Consider the following 14475-nt stretch of genomic DNA (forward strand, 5'->3'; position numbering starts at 1 on the left):
AACAAAGCAAGAAAGATCAGAATAATTTGGGAAGTAAACAGAAATTGGGAAGGGAGGGGGCGCGAAGGGCGGGCCGGCCGCAGGTGTCGGGGAGGGGGCCTGCCGTCCCACCCAGTTTAGGGAAAGGCCAAGCCTGCTCCCCCACCCCCCTGCACCTGGCTCTTAAAGGGCCCGGCCCCTGGCAGGCGGCTACTTAAGGCGGAGGGGCGGCGGCGGGCAGTAGCTGCGCCGGGACTGCTGAGAGGAGTGGACGGGGCCATCCTGACCATGACCCCCCCCAGGCTGCCGCCGCCGCTGCTGCTGCTAACTCTGCTGCTCGCTGCCCGCCCCGGAGCCGCCCTGGCACGGTGCCCAGGCTGCGGGCCGGGAGCGCAGGCGGGCTGTCGCGGGGGCTGCGTGGAGGAGGAGGACGGGGGGCTGTCAGAGGAGGGCTGCGCGGAAGCTGGGGGCTGTCTCAGGCGGGAGGGGCAGCAGTGCGGGGTCTACACTCCGAACTGCGCCCCGGGACTGCAGTGTCTGCCGCCCAAGGAAGAGGAGGCCCCTTTGCGGGCGCTGCTGCAGGGCCGGGGCCGCTGCGGCCCTGCGCGCGCGCCCTCGGGTGAGTCCGCTCCGCCTGGCCAGCCCCCCTGAGCCCCCCAAGTCTGCGGGCACGGCTCTGGGTAGGCGCGCGCCTCCCGCCCCGCAAACCCCTGGTTCCTGCCATTGAGTCTTCCTCTTTCCCACTTCTGGGGGCTCCATTTGGGGGTGAAGGGGGCCGTGGAGGGAAGTGAAAATTTGGGGTGAGGCTAGAGGTCCTAGGGACAAGGAGGGCAGGGATAGTCTGACCCTCAGGATTCCGCCCCCCACCCTCTTCTATTTAATTTCTCTTGAAGGGAAAGTAGTGGGTGATGAAGAGGTTTTGAGGCATGTCCTATGACCCAGGGGCCCAGCTCCTTCAGCCCCAGACCTCCAAGCTGGAGAAAGAACCCACATGTTCCCAGCTTCCACTTGGAGTAAGGGTGGAGGGGACCCCAGCCTCCCAAACCCTGTACAAGCTGTCTCCCTCTCCCCTCTTAATATCTGTGTATTAAGAAAATACTTGAATTAAGAAAAAATAATTCTATTATATAAATAATTCTATTGATTTCTTAAAACCAAGGTATTAAGACAAGCAGCTGAACATGAGGTTTAGAACAGAAGATGCCTCAAATTCAGAATTATTTCAGGCCAGGCAAGGTGAGAGGACGGACGGGGCCCCCAGGGAGGGAAACAGAGGTCGGAAAAGAAGGAATCTGTCAAATCAGGGTTATGATTTAAAGCTGCTCAGAAGCCTCCATCCACCCCACCCTACCCCAGAGGCTGAGTCACTGGGTGGGTGGGACAGAGTGAATCAGAATCCAAAAGGGGGGGGGGGCAGTAGGGAGCTAGGGAAGGCAGGAAATGCAAAGAGCCCTCCCAGGAAGCTCCTGGTTCCTTCCATGGGAAGGGATGGAAAATTAAATCAGAGTTTCTTTTCATCCCAAATGCTTGGATCCAGGCTGCTAGGGGTCCCCCTAGAAGGGGTGGTGTGGCTGTGAGGACCAACTGGGATCTTGGTGGTGGTCCGGTGCTCGATGAAGGGAAGGAGGGGCAAGGTCTGGACAGGAGGGTGGAAGAAGGATTGGGCTCAGCCTTGCAGAGGAAATGGCTTTGGGTTTGCTGGAGCAGACAAGGAAGCGACTGTCCAGGTTTGAGGGCTGAGAACCTGCGGCGAGCCTGTCTTTGGGCCTGGAGAGGGAGCGACCATCCCTTCCGGGGTCTTAAGATCTAATTTTACAACAAGGCAAACTCGAGCAAGGCATGCTCCCCTCCCTGCCTTTTCCTCACCCAGACTTATTTCCGCACCCCTCCCAGTCCTGAGTTCTCCCAGGCCCCCCAAGACACCACGTGTTAAACTCTCTCGGAAGCCAGGAGCAGCCTGCGGGTTAGAAGCCCCTCAGTCCAGACACCTTTGCAGCCTGCCCTCAGCCTGTCCGGGGGAAGGACTGAATCCCACATGTTCCTGGAAACACTGGGCTTGAGCAGCGCTGAACCCCAGGGGGCCAGAAGGGAGAGGGCTCTGCTGCAATGCCCCCAAAGAGTCCGGGTCTCAGGCCTGCCTGCAAGGGGTGAGCCGAGTCACAGCAGAGTCACAGTAGGCGCACGGCGGGGACGAGCCCTCCCCTTGGGCCCCGGCTGACCCCTGCCCACATCTGGTGTCCTCTGCTCCATCGCCCTGGGTCGGTGCACCCCCTGCCGGCCACTAGCGGGACGGCCGGCCCAAGCTTCTCACCCCCAAGCCCAAGGTCTCCTCATGTATTTGGATTTGTTCTCAATCTTTGCTTTCTGAAATGCTTCTCTGTAAGTCTGAACATTAGTCTGAAGATACTGCCGGGAAAGGTACTATCACCGTTTTTCAGAGAAAGGAACTGAGACCAGAAGAAGGTGGAGAAGGTTCTAACACCCCTCACTTCCCCGCTCCCTAAGTCTCTTCCTCTCTCTTCAGCTGGTAGAAGCTCTTTCCCGCTAGCTCTGGTCTTTGACATCTGGCTGATTTCCAGCTTTTCCCCCATTTCTCTTGCGGCTGTAGGGGAGAAGCCCAAGGAGAGCAGACCCCGAGCAGGGACCCCTCGCCCACAGGATGGGAGCCGCAGAGACCAACAGAGGAATCCCGGGACCTCTACCAATCCTGCCCGGCCCAATTCTGGGGGTGTCCAAGACACTGAGATGGTGTGTTTGGGGGTGGAGGGAGCAGGAGGGGGGGCGCCCTGGACACTCCATGTGAGACTGTTCCCGGGGCTAACAGGAGTCTCCAGGGTCAGTCCTGGGAGTCGGGTTGGTGGGACCTGCGGGCTGTGCCATGGGACTGGACTGGCGGACTGAGCTGCCTGCTGTCCCTGCGCCCTAGGGCCCGTGCCGCAGGCATCTGGACTCAGTGCTGCAGCAGCTCCAGACTGAGGTCTACCGAGGGGCTCACACGCTCTATGTGCCTAATTGTGACCACCGAGGCTTCTACCGGAAGCGGCAGGTAGGGCCACTCTTCTCAGCTTACTCCATCTGCACACGGCGCCTGCAGGGGGTGGGGGCTAACAAGGTTGCATAGATAGGCCCCTGACCCTGCCTTCAAGGATTCGTAAATTTTGGATCCACACAAACCTAAGAAAAAAACAACCAGGTGCTGTAGTTGGGGAGTTAGAGTGCCTAGGAGTGTGTCCCACAGGTGGCTGAGTCCTACCTGCAGAGTTTCTGATCCCGAAGGTGTGGGTTGGGCCTGAGAATGTGCATTTCAAAATCAGTCCCTAGTGATGCTTGATGCTGCTTTTTTGGAACCATGCTTTGAGAACTACAGTTCTGGCCTAGAACAGGCACGAGTTAGGGCCTCCCTGGTGGCCTAGGGGTTAAGTCTCAGCACTGTCACTGTCATAGACTGAGTTCCTTCCCTGGCCAGGGAGCTACCCACATGGCACAGCAGACCTCTCCTGTCTCGCCAGCTACTCCCCTGAGCAGTGTACTTCAGCAGAACCACCTGTTCTACTCCCCCACTCTTCTCTGGTGAATCCTCTCATTCCCCCCACCCCCCATTGCACCTCTAGCCTACACCCCAGATCTTCTAATAAAAATTTTTAAAAAACAACAGGCACAACTTAGTGGGTGAAGAGAAGAAGCAAGAGAAGGGAGCGCTCAGAGCTCAGGTGCACACTCAGACTCAGGAGTCCCTTCTCTCCTCCTGGAAGCCTCAGGCTTCACCCCTGATCCCTGTACCTCTCTCCTCAGTGCCGTTCCTCCCAGGGGCAACGCCGAGGTCCCTGCTGGTGTGTGGATCGGATGGGCCAGCCCTTGCCAGGGCCCCCAAACAGCGATGGACACTCCCACTGTGCCACCGACAGCAGTGGCTGAGGCTGGGTGGGGGGCTTCAGGGCCTCCAGCAGGAGCCTGGGGCTGTCATGTTGGGTCATTTGTTGAGTGATGAGTAGCTCAGGGGCCCTGAGCTCCACACTTCACCTTCAGGCCCTACCCTGTTGTTCCCCTATCCCTGGGGCCTCACGCCTGGCAAAATTGTTGGCTTGGGCGGTAATAAAGCTGTGTTGGGGGTGTCTGACCTGCATCCCTGCTTCCACCTCTCACATTTCTGGAACCCACGGCCCTTCTCTCTACCTCCACTCCAGCCCGCTGTAGCAGCACCCCACCGCAGCCTGCGGACCACCTTCTGTCCTTTCTGCTGCACTTGGAAGGAAGGAGGCTGGCAGAGGTTTCAAACCCTCCAGCCTCACCAAACTACCCAGCAGAGGGTGGGGAGGCCAGTGTGTGTGGAGGGAGACACTGGGCCATGGTTTTGGCCTGAGGTGGTGACCTCCTTTCTAATACTGATCTTTGAACACAAAGGGGAGAGGAAGGCTTAATAGTTAATCCCCAGCAGAAGCCCAACAAAGAGCTTTCTGTTACTTCCTACTAAAAGGGAAGGGAAATAATTATTTATCAAGCTCCTCTCACAGACCACGTGCTTTTACTTAGGAACTGCCTCATTTTGTGAGGGAGGGATTTTGGGCCCCACTTTTCAAAGGAGGAAACTGTGGCTTAAAATCTCTGGGTCACTTGCCTGAAATTACACAGCCAGTAGATGACAGGAGGGTGTAAATCCTGTTCTTCCATGTATGACAATACCTGACATCACGGCGGGGCTGAATACGTGTGTGTTTTGCTTCTGCCTACAAGCCACCCCAAGCAGGTGTGGGGATGAGCTGGCATTCAGGGGTCCTGGCACCAGCACTTCCTTGAGGGCCACAGCGCCGAGTTGTCACAGGTGCCAATACCACCAGAATATTAATCACACGCAAATATGCTTCTGAATTACACAGTTCAGTCACACACTATCTCACCATCTGCAATAGCCCAGTGCTCCGTACATAAAGATGTTTCCGACTCCTCCCCACCTTCAGCCTGCAGGGAGAGATTGGAGGGTGAGCCATGGAAGGAGATAAGGCTCTGAGAGGCAAAGTCCCCTCCCCACGATGCACAGCACCATTCCTGAGGGCGGGAGGGCATGCTGGGAACCGGGCACCTGGGTGGCGGGGAAGCTGGGGGCTGCATCTCTGCAGCAGGACGGCCAGCAGAGCTGAGTCTGTAGCTGAGAAGCTCTGCTCTCGGAGCAGATAACCTTTCACACTCCCGAGGCCCCCTCCTCTGGAGAGGACTTTAGTCTTTGGCGCTGTTCGCTAAGCTGAGTGAGATAGGAGCTTGGCAGCCCTTGGAGGAGAGAGGGACGCAGCTGCCCGCTGCCCAGTGAAGGCTCCCATCATGGAATCAAAGGCGGCCCACTTGCGGAAGAGAGAGGGCCAGAGAGGCCAGCAGGAGGACCGCCCCAGCAGAGAAGGTGAGCACCTCAGAGCAGAAGCTCAGGCACCGGGAGTGGGGTGGTGGCCGTGATGCACTGTGCACAGTCTGTCCGCCCCGCGGCCCTGCGAAAGCAGGAAAGGTGGATCCTGACGTTGATCCTCGCTGCCCAGTGGGGAGAGGAGCAGAAAAGCCCATTCAGAGCCATGGCTTTGCCTTTAGACTCTCTAACCTCAGCGGGTGAAGACAGTAGCTTCCTGCTCTCTGGGAATCCCGTTTCCAGTAATGTCACCAGGCTCTTTGCCGGTCAAAGGCTTCCCCACCCCCTGCAAAAAGAACTTCCCCTTGTGACTGCCCCACCTAAGACTAAGTCTACTGGGTGGGGGCTGGGAGGCTGCTGAGCAGGTAGGAAGCATTTCCTGCACAGAGGAAGCCTCTGGGTCTGCAGAGAGGCCACGGAGGCCTGGCTCCTCCCCTTGAGTGTGCCCTTTGACCCCCTCCTAGGGAACACTGAGACAAACAGAGGCCTGGACTTGGTGCAATGGACCCGGCAAATGGAGGTGAGGGATGCCAGGGGTCAAGACGGACGGGTCCAGTCAGGAGTGGAGGGAGAGAGGAGCGAGCACTGGGCTGGTGACGACAACTGCTCTTGGATAAGGGTAGAGCCGAGGATTAAGATAGAGGGGTTAGGGCAGGGACCAAAAGTCAGCGGGCGAGCAGTTCTCCAGAGAGTGGGGTGAAAGGTCAGGAGAGAGCCCGGGGCCAAGGAGAAGAGAGAGGGACAGAGCTGACAAGATGGTTCGGATTCAGACCCAGAGACAAAGTGTCGCAGTCACTGTCATCCCCAGATCCTCACCGCTGCCCTGGGGCGCCGTAGGGAGACACACTGGACAGTCTCTGGGCAGGACTCAGCCCTGTTCGTTTCTATTGCTAGTACTTAGTGAACCTGACAAGAAGGCAGTTCAGTAGCTGTCTGGTGAATGACAGGATGACCGACTGGATGCAGGATCTGTGGGCCCTGCCCTGCTCTGTCCCGTAGGCTGTGAAGACACAGCTGCTGGAGAAAGCACAGGGACAGCTGATGGAGCTGCTGGATCGGGCCATGTGGGAGGCCGTACAATCCTACCCACCCCAAGGCGGACCCCCGCCCTCCAACCCTCCAGATTCCTTGAGCAAGTATGAATTTGAGGAGCGAAGGGGCTGGGGAATGGCTGGAGTGGGATCATGTTCAAGACTGAGGCATAAACATCATCTTGCTCCTGCCAGCACGGGTGTGACCCTGACTTCAGCTTCCCCACCGCTCCCCTTCCTGCTTCTGCCTTCTTGACCTCCACCTCTGGGCCTTGCGGTACCCTGGCCCTGACCTTCCACCGGGTCTTGCCCTCTGGCCCTAATCCTGACCTTCCCCTACTACTGCCCTTGGTTCCCAAGGCTACTGATTTCTTCTTTTGGGCCCTGACCCAGAACAGCCATCTCATTTCAGGACCAGGGAGACATCCGTGGGGAAGCGGAAAGTTTTCATCATCCGCAAGTCCCTGCTTGAGTAAGTCAGGGGTAAGGACAGAGGATGGGAGGTCGGGGGTTCAGAACAACTCCTCTGTCATCCCCAGACTCGAGGTGATTTGTGGGGAGGACTTAAAAGAGGGAATTAAGATATTCGTCCTGGATGTGACTACAGAAAAAAGCCACCCAGATAAGGAGTGTCTGGGTGGGAAAGGGTTTTGGATAACGGTCCCAGCCACATCCCGGCCCTTAGCTGCAAGTTCCAAATCACCGGGCCCCACCTCACACGTGGACAGTGTCTGACCTAGCCCACTCTGCCTTGGGGACCCTCCCACGCTAACATTCTGGGCCCTATCTCTCCAGTGAGCTGATGGAGGTGCAACATTTCCGCACCATCTACCACATGTTCATCGCCGGCCTGTGTGTCTTCATTATCAGCACCCTGGCCATCGACTTCATTGACGAGGGCAGGTAGGCCCCTCCCACTCGGGACAGGATCAGGTCAGACCCCGGGCCCCAGAGCTCCACCTGCCACTAGCCTGAGCGAGCTCAGGGCCTTTGATTATTGAACATGCACTGGCATCGCACCCAACAACCTTCCCACTTATTATGCTGTTTTGGATTTCTCCCGCCTCAGCCTTAGATGCCCCGTGTTCTGTCCTCCCAGGGTCAGCCACTCTGAGGACACACCTCTCTTTAATATTTCTCAGTAGGAACCTTGCCCTCAGGTAGACATCCATGTGTTGGCACCTGTCCCCACACACTCCTTTCCCAGTCAGGGCTGATTAATTCAAGTAACCTCCACTGAGCACTGAAGAAACAGCAACCCCAAAGGCCAGAGAGATGAGGGGCAGACCCCACCCTGTCTGTGAGGCCCTCCCAATCTTGGGAGAAGCCCCGCATGCACACCAGGGCTCCCATCGGTGGTGCTCCCCACAGGGCACCCCACTCTGGGACAAGGCTCAGCAGACTATATACCCCTGGGAAGGTCTGTATTTGCAGGTCCCCCCCGACCCCTCACCCTGAGTAAGGCTTAGGGTCTGCAGGTTCAGCGACAGCACTTCCTTTTTGTAACCTGTTGGTGATTATGAGTAGTATAAGGTGCAACTTCCAGTAAAACGTTCAAGTATACGGAAAATGACAGTCTTTGACCACCCCCCTCAATCCCAGCTCACTCCCCAGAGGTAACAATTTTTAGTTTTGAGGGTTTCCCTCCAGAGCGCTCTCCCTCAATAGACCTCCAGATGGATACGCTGAACCAAGGAGATGTATTTTGTGGGAGGTTTACATAAACAAGATAATGTACCTACTGATTTGTTCCACTCCCTAAGACTCTCTTCCAGATAGTTCCATATCAGTTCATCTTTAATAACTGCAGTCCCGAAGGGCCAGATGCTGTTTATTTAGTCCTTTCCTAATGGACAATTCAGGTGGTTTCCAGCTTTTTACTGTTACAAACCAAACACTGTTGGCCTAAACAAACCACACTCAGCAACCTCTTCTGGCTGAGCTTGAGTGGACAAGTGCAGACACTCCAGAGGAAAGACACGCATGAAAAGTTAAATCCCAAATACATCACGTCCCAACCCTGGAGGCTGACACGTCCCAAGCCCTTCTGCAGCACTGGAAAGTCCCAGGGCGACCCACCCCGTGAGGGAGTCTCCTAGGGCAAGCCTTGAGCCAGAGCCAGGGCAACCGGCGCCCACAGAACCCTCAGTCCATCTTCCAGGAGGCCTGAACGCGGCGGAGGGATGGGTGGGCCCACGCGCGTCTGCTCTCTCCTTCCCCCTGCAAGGCTGATGATGGAGTTCGACCTCCTGATCTTCAGCTTCGGACAGCTGCCCTTGGCGCTGGTGACCTGGGTGCCCATGTTCCTGTCCACCCTGCTGGTGCCCTACCAGGCCCTGCGGCTGTGGGCGAGGCCGCGGGCGGGCGGGGCCTGGGCGCTGGGGGCCGGCCTGGCCTGCGCGCTGCTGGCCGCGCACACGGCGGTGCTGGGGGCGCTCCCGGTGCACGTGGCGGTGCGGTACCAGCTCCCGCCCGCCTCCCGCAGCATCCTTGTCTTCGAGCAGGTGATGGGCGGGGCCAGGCGGGGTGGGGGGGGCTGGGTTCACGTGAGGGGGGCTCTCCGGGACGTCTGGGTCCGGGCGGTGGAGCTCGTGCCTAAGGGCGGAGGGGGTGGGACGCGAGCGGACCGGCTGCCCCAGAGAAATAGGGCGCGATGGACGCTGCTGGGGGCGCGGGTGCGATAGGGCTTCCCGGCTGAAGGCCTCTCGGGTGCCCTTCCCGCTGCGGCCGTCCTGCCCCCTGCCGTGAGCAAGAGCACAAGGACACAGCACCCCAACCCCCCTCCCCTCCGCCTCAGGTCAGGCTGCTGATGAAAAGCTACTCCTTCTTGAGAGAGGCTGCGCCAGCGACCTGTGGTGTCAAAGGAGGTGAAGCCTTCAGCTGCATCTGCTGGAAATAATCAAGGGAGCAAGCAGTGGGGGGCCCTCCTGAAAGCTCTGGTTCCTGGGCAGGGGTGGCTGGCGCAGCGCGGCACAGCTGTGGCTCCCCCTGGGCGCTGCCCTTCGCAGTCTCGGGCCCAGCTCGCAGGGCTGGCACCTCTGGTGGCCAGGGCTCTGCCCCTTCCTATTTCCAGGGCTAGCCTGGAAGGACGCAGGGTATAGAACCTTTTTAAGGAAGTAAATGGGGGAGATGGGTGGTGGCACTTGGTACCAAATGAAGCTCTGGCCACAGCAAGTCCTGCACAAGAAAATGGGGTGCTTGGAATGAAAGGACCCACCACCCTCCCCAGCATCCCACTTACTTCTACCCTTTTCCCACCCCTGACCTCCCCTCTTGCCCCTCCTTAGGTGAGGCCCCCAGTTTCTCCAGCTACCTCTATTTCCTCTTCTGCCCCACACTCATCTACAGGGAGACATACCCCAGGTGAGACCCTGTGCCCCTTCCCCAAGGGCCCAGGCAAATCAGGGCCCTGGCCCTCCTCCCCTCCTCTCCCTGAGGTCCCTAGTCTCAGCCCAAACACTTGCTGGCGAAGCGGCCCATTGTAAAGGTGGGAAATACGCAGCAGCTAAGCTAACCCTCCTCCTCACCTGGGCCATAGTGGCCCAGCGTGACCAGCTGTCCTGCTTGCCCAGAGTTGTCTCAGTTTGGGCACTGAAAATCCCTCGTGCTGGGAAACCCCTCGGTACGAAGCAAACTGCAGATGGATGGTGCCCTCAGTTGACAACCAAGCTAAATCCACAGAAGGTGCCAAGTGTCCTAGATCCCACTCCCCAGAAACACCCCCCGCCAGGCCTGAACAATTGAGGGAACTGGGGAGAGAGGCCCCCAGCATCTGGGCCCTGAGCAGGAACCAAGATAAAAGAATGACACACGTTCTCTCCGTTGCTGCTGCAGGACACCCAGTGTCAGGTGGAATTATGTGGCCAAGAACTTTGCCCAGGTCAGAAGCTGGGGTAGAGGGTGGGCCACCTGGGATTTATGGTGGCTGAGGAAGCAAATCTGGGAATAGGGTGGGGGACGCATGGGGAGGAGGTCAGCGGGTGGCCCTAAGGGAGGGAGGCAGGAGCTGGGCCTGAGTGTGATCCCAGAGTGAGGGGCAGTTGCCAGGGCCTCTCCTGAAGTGACGTGTCCGCATCCCTCTCCAGGCCTTGGGCTGCGTCCTCTATGCCTGTTTCATCCTGGGCCGCCTCTGTGTGCCTGTCTTTGCCAACATGAGCCGGGAGCCCTTCAGCACCCGGGCCCTGGTGCTCTCCATCATGCATGCCACCTTGCCAGGTGGGGCTGGAGAAGGCTTCGCCGGGTGGCGGGGGGTGGCATTATCAGGAACTCCTCCCTTCCCTAACGGCTCACCTGCAGTCAGTCTCAGCACCTTCTCCTGCTGCCTCTTCCCTCACGTCTGCTTCCTCTTCCAGCTGTCTCTCATCGTCAGGATTTCAGTTCAGATGGCCCCTTCCCCTCTCCACCCAGCCTCGTCACCTATCACCCAGATCCTTCCTTCCCCGGCTGCCCTGGGCATTATTGCCGAGATGAACTTCTCTCCTACAGATCCATCATTCCTTACTCTGCTTCAAAATCTCCAGTGATTCACCACTGCAGCATCTCCAGATAAGATTCTCAATTTTGCCCTCACTTCCAAGGTTCCTTCCCATACAGCCCTGGCTGTCTTCACACCCCAGCAAAAGCCAGGCATTCCCTGAAAGCCACATACGCCCATGTCCTCGGGCTGGCCCTTAAGCCTGGAATGCCCTTTTGCTGTGGACTCCATTTCTTCTTGGAGGTCTATGACTGAGATGTCCCCTCCTCCAAGAAGTTTTCCCTTTTTATTTTATTTTATTTTTTTTAAGATTTATTTATTTATGCATACAAGAGCTGGGGTACAGGCCAGCGGTGATGGGGGGTGAGAGGATTCACCAGAGACAGAGCAGGGAACAGAACAGGCAGATCGACCTAAGTACACTGCTGAGGGGAGCGGCAGGCGAGTCAGGAGAGGTCTGCTGCGCCATGTGGGTTGCTCCCTGGCAGGCCAGGGATAGAACTCGTGCTGCAGAGGCTGTGGACAGCTTCACAGGCTGCGTCTTAACCCCTTGAGCCACCAGGGAGGCCCCAAGCTTTCCCTTTTTAGCCATTGATCACCATCACCCACTCCTTGCTTTGCACTCCCGAGCTCATCAGTGGCCACCGTGCCTAACTCCCAACACATCTGGCCTCGGGTGCCTGCTGTCTCTGTCTTGATCTCTGCCTCTGTCTCTCTCTTTCTCTCTCCCATCACTCTGTGAACTCCCCATGACCAGGGACTCTGAGATTTATCTCCGTGTCCCCAACGTCTGGCATGGAGTTCATGAGCAAATGGGTGAATTAATGAATGCATGAATTAGTGAATGACTAATAAATGAGGGGTAGGGATTGAGGTCCCCTGGTTGCTGGGAGAGCATCTTCCTGGGGGTGGAGGGGGCCCTGTGGACCAGTCTGACCTGCAGTCCTGTGTCCCCACTTGCCAGGCATCTTCATGCTGTTGCTCATCTTCTTTGCCTTCCTGCACTGCTGGCTCAACGCCTTCGCAGAGATGCTCCGCTTTGGAGACAGGATGTTCTACAGGGTGGGTTCTGGACCTGGGTCTTTCCTTACTCCGGGCAGGTGGGATCTAGAACACTTTGCACCTTCTGTAGAGACAGCGAGCGATTTAGCTTGGGAGCTGGACGCGGGGAAGGCTGGGAAGGGGTGTGTGGGAGGGACGGGAGCCATGTTGGGCGTCACCTCAGTGGTCTGTCCATCTCCCACAAGGACACAGCTTCTCTGGGTGTGGTTATGGGTTGCTGCCCCTCCACCTCCTGACCAGCAGGGTGACAGCTTTTCATGCCCCTACCTTGGAATCTTCCAGTGCTGAGAGGAGGAGGAGGAGGGAGCGTCCTGAAGAGGGAGCTGGGAAAGTACCTTCTGTCTCTGTCTGACCAGGGGCCAGCCCATGTTGGGGGAGACACTGAGACAGGTGCTGGGAGTAGGGGTGAGAAGCTGGGGCCTGGGAAAAGACAGGGCCCCATGCTCACATCCCTCCCTCACCCGCCCGCCCCTCCCCCAGGACTGGTGGAATTCCACATCCTTCTCCAACTACTACCGCACTTGGAACGTGGTGGTCCACGACTGGCTGTACAGCTACGTGTATCAGGATGGGCTGTGGGTACGGATCCGCGGACCCCTCAGCTCCCTGGGCCACAGCTGGCTGAGCCTCCCTGGGCCATCCTCTCCCTTCCTCCCTCTGCAGCATCCACCTTTTCCCGACCCCAGGGCCCTCCTGTCTTCCATCTCCTTCCATTCCACCCAACACAACGGACAGAAAATCCTTGTGTTCTAACTTCCTTCTCTCCTTAGCCTTAATTCCACCCCCTGCCTCAGACATTTCTTCCCTCTTTAGGCTTCTAAGAAACATGCATAGAGCAATTTTCAGTTTAACAAGAATGTCACATGCATTTAATCAGCTTATTAGCCCTAAGAGCAAGTGGTAGTATATTTCCTTTCTAAAATTGCATCTAAGGTCCAAGGGGCTAATAAAATACTCTGAAATAAGACTGTCAGTCCTTGGGGCCCCCAAATCCCATCTTCTTTCTATTGTACCACACCCCCTCCTGGCTGGAAGCCCTAGGGAGAAGCCCGGGGAGTGGAGTCCTAGGGAGACTCAGTCCGCCTCTTGCCCTCCCCTCACCAGCTCCTTGGTGGCCGAGCCCGAGGGCCAGCCATGCTGGGCGTGTTCCTGGTCTCCGCAGTGGTCCATGAGTACATCTTTTGCTTCGTCTTGGGATTCTTCTACCCCGTCATGCTGATACTCTTCCTCGTCATTGGAGGTAGGTTTGGCCTGTGTGCCACTCAGAGGGAGCCATCAAGAGGGAGCAGGCCTGCAGTCTTGCTCTTGGAGATTACAGACTGGTGGGGAAGGCCAGGTACCCGAGACAGAAGGGGGTGTGAGAGGCATGAGAGTTGGGGTGAGGAAGAACTTGGGAGCAAGGAGGGAGACCACGAAAGGGTATGGGAGGGGGCGGTGTGGGAGAGTTCTAACTGCAGAATGGCATCTGCGCTTAGAGAGAGACGAACGGGGAGAAAACTGGCCTGAGGGAGGGAGGTTTGGTATGAGATTCAGGATACTGAAGTGTAAACTCAGGAATCCTGGTTTCACACGAGCCACTTGAGGCATCCACGGGTTTCGGGAACAGGGCTCAAGACCACCCCCAGGAAGGCCTTTCTGTTCCATCTCTTCCCAGTGCTCTGGGGTGGGAGGGCAGTCGGCAAGGCGAGGCACAGGTGCCTGGAGCTGAGTAACAATCTTCCCTCCACACCAGGGCTGCTGAACTTCATGATGCATGACCGGCACACAGGCCCCGCATGGAACGTGCTGATGTGGACCCTGCTCTTTCTGGGCCAGGGCATCCAGGTCAGCCTGTACTGTCAGGAGTGGTATGCACGGCGGCACTGTCCCTTGCCCCAGGTAAGGGATGACCATTGTTTCTGAGCTCCCCATCCATACTTCCTGTCCCAATAGCCAACCCCCTATCATTGCCTGATTCAACAGCCATGATCAGGGACAGGGCCTGGTTTGGATTTGATGGGCTCCCATGTCTTGGATGCACAGGGTGGCACCAGAGGGACCTCATTTACAGGACCTCATTTATAGGTTCCCCTATCTCTGGCACAGGCAACTTTCTGGGGGCTGGTGACACCTCGATCTTGGTCCTGCCACACCTAGAGGCCAGTACACCTTCACCACCCAGACGACAGCGCCAAGTTCTTCTCTGCCTGCATAGCCTGGAACTGGGGCTCCTGTGTCTGCACTCTCAGACTTAGCTCTGAGTTGAGAGGGCCTGCCATGCATAATCCCACCAGGGAACTCCGGGAACTGAGATCTGTGGACCTGCGGACAGCAGAGCACAGGCTCAGAATGGTGCTCTGGTCCCCATGGATTGGGCACAGGCCTCCCTCCCACTCCATGGCTGCCCAGACTGAGGGAGACTTGAAGGACCTTACAGAGTTGGTAAATGCAGGGTGACTTAGAGAAACTGGGGCCATCAAGGTCTGAGTATGGTTTGATTCTTTCTTTCAATACAATAATAAACTCTATGTTTCTTTTTATTCATTCATCATTCATTCATC

At 57.4% G+C, this 14475-nt stretch overlaps 2 protein-coding genes across 2 annotated transcripts; both read left to right on the top strand.

Moving 5' to 3' along the window:
* The first annotated feature begins 234 nt into the window (after positions 1-234).
* IGFBP6 (insulin like growth factor binding protein 6) lies at positions 235-4112 on the top strand. The gene is made up of 4 exons (XM_084254708.1): positions 235-598; positions 2588-2727; positions 2906-3025; positions 3772-4112. The coding sequence occupies exons 1-4, from the start codon at positions 268-270 to the stop codon at positions 3892-3894; spliced, it is 714 nt and encodes a 237-aa protein (XP_084110834.1). The 5' UTR covers positions 235-267; the 3' UTR covers positions 3895-4112.
* A 1180-nt stretch (positions 4113-5292) lies between these two features.
* Positions 5293-14214, top strand: SOAT2 (sterol O-acyltransferase 2; the record flags this gene model as incomplete). Its single annotated transcript, XM_084255155.1, has 15 exons — positions 5293-5368; positions 5833-5888; positions 6368-6504; positions 6812-6871; positions 7195-7302; positions 8627-8903; positions 9197-9266; positions 9687-9762; positions 10234-10279; positions 10485-10614; positions 11838-11935; positions 12416-12514; positions 13040-13175; positions 13668-13813; positions 14021-14214. 15 exons carry the CDS (start codon positions 5293-5295, stop codon positions 14069-14071), a joined length of 1566 nt encoding a protein of 521 aa, XP_084111281.1. The 3' UTR covers positions 14072-14214.
* Between the last annotated feature and the right edge of the window lie 261 nt (positions 14215-14475).

Source organism: Talpa europaea (assembly GCF_964194135.1).
Source record: "Talpa europaea genome assembly, chromosome: 15".
NCBI classification, from domain to species: domain Eukaryota; kingdom Metazoa; phylum Chordata; class Mammalia; order Eulipotyphla; family Talpidae; genus Talpa; species Talpa europaea.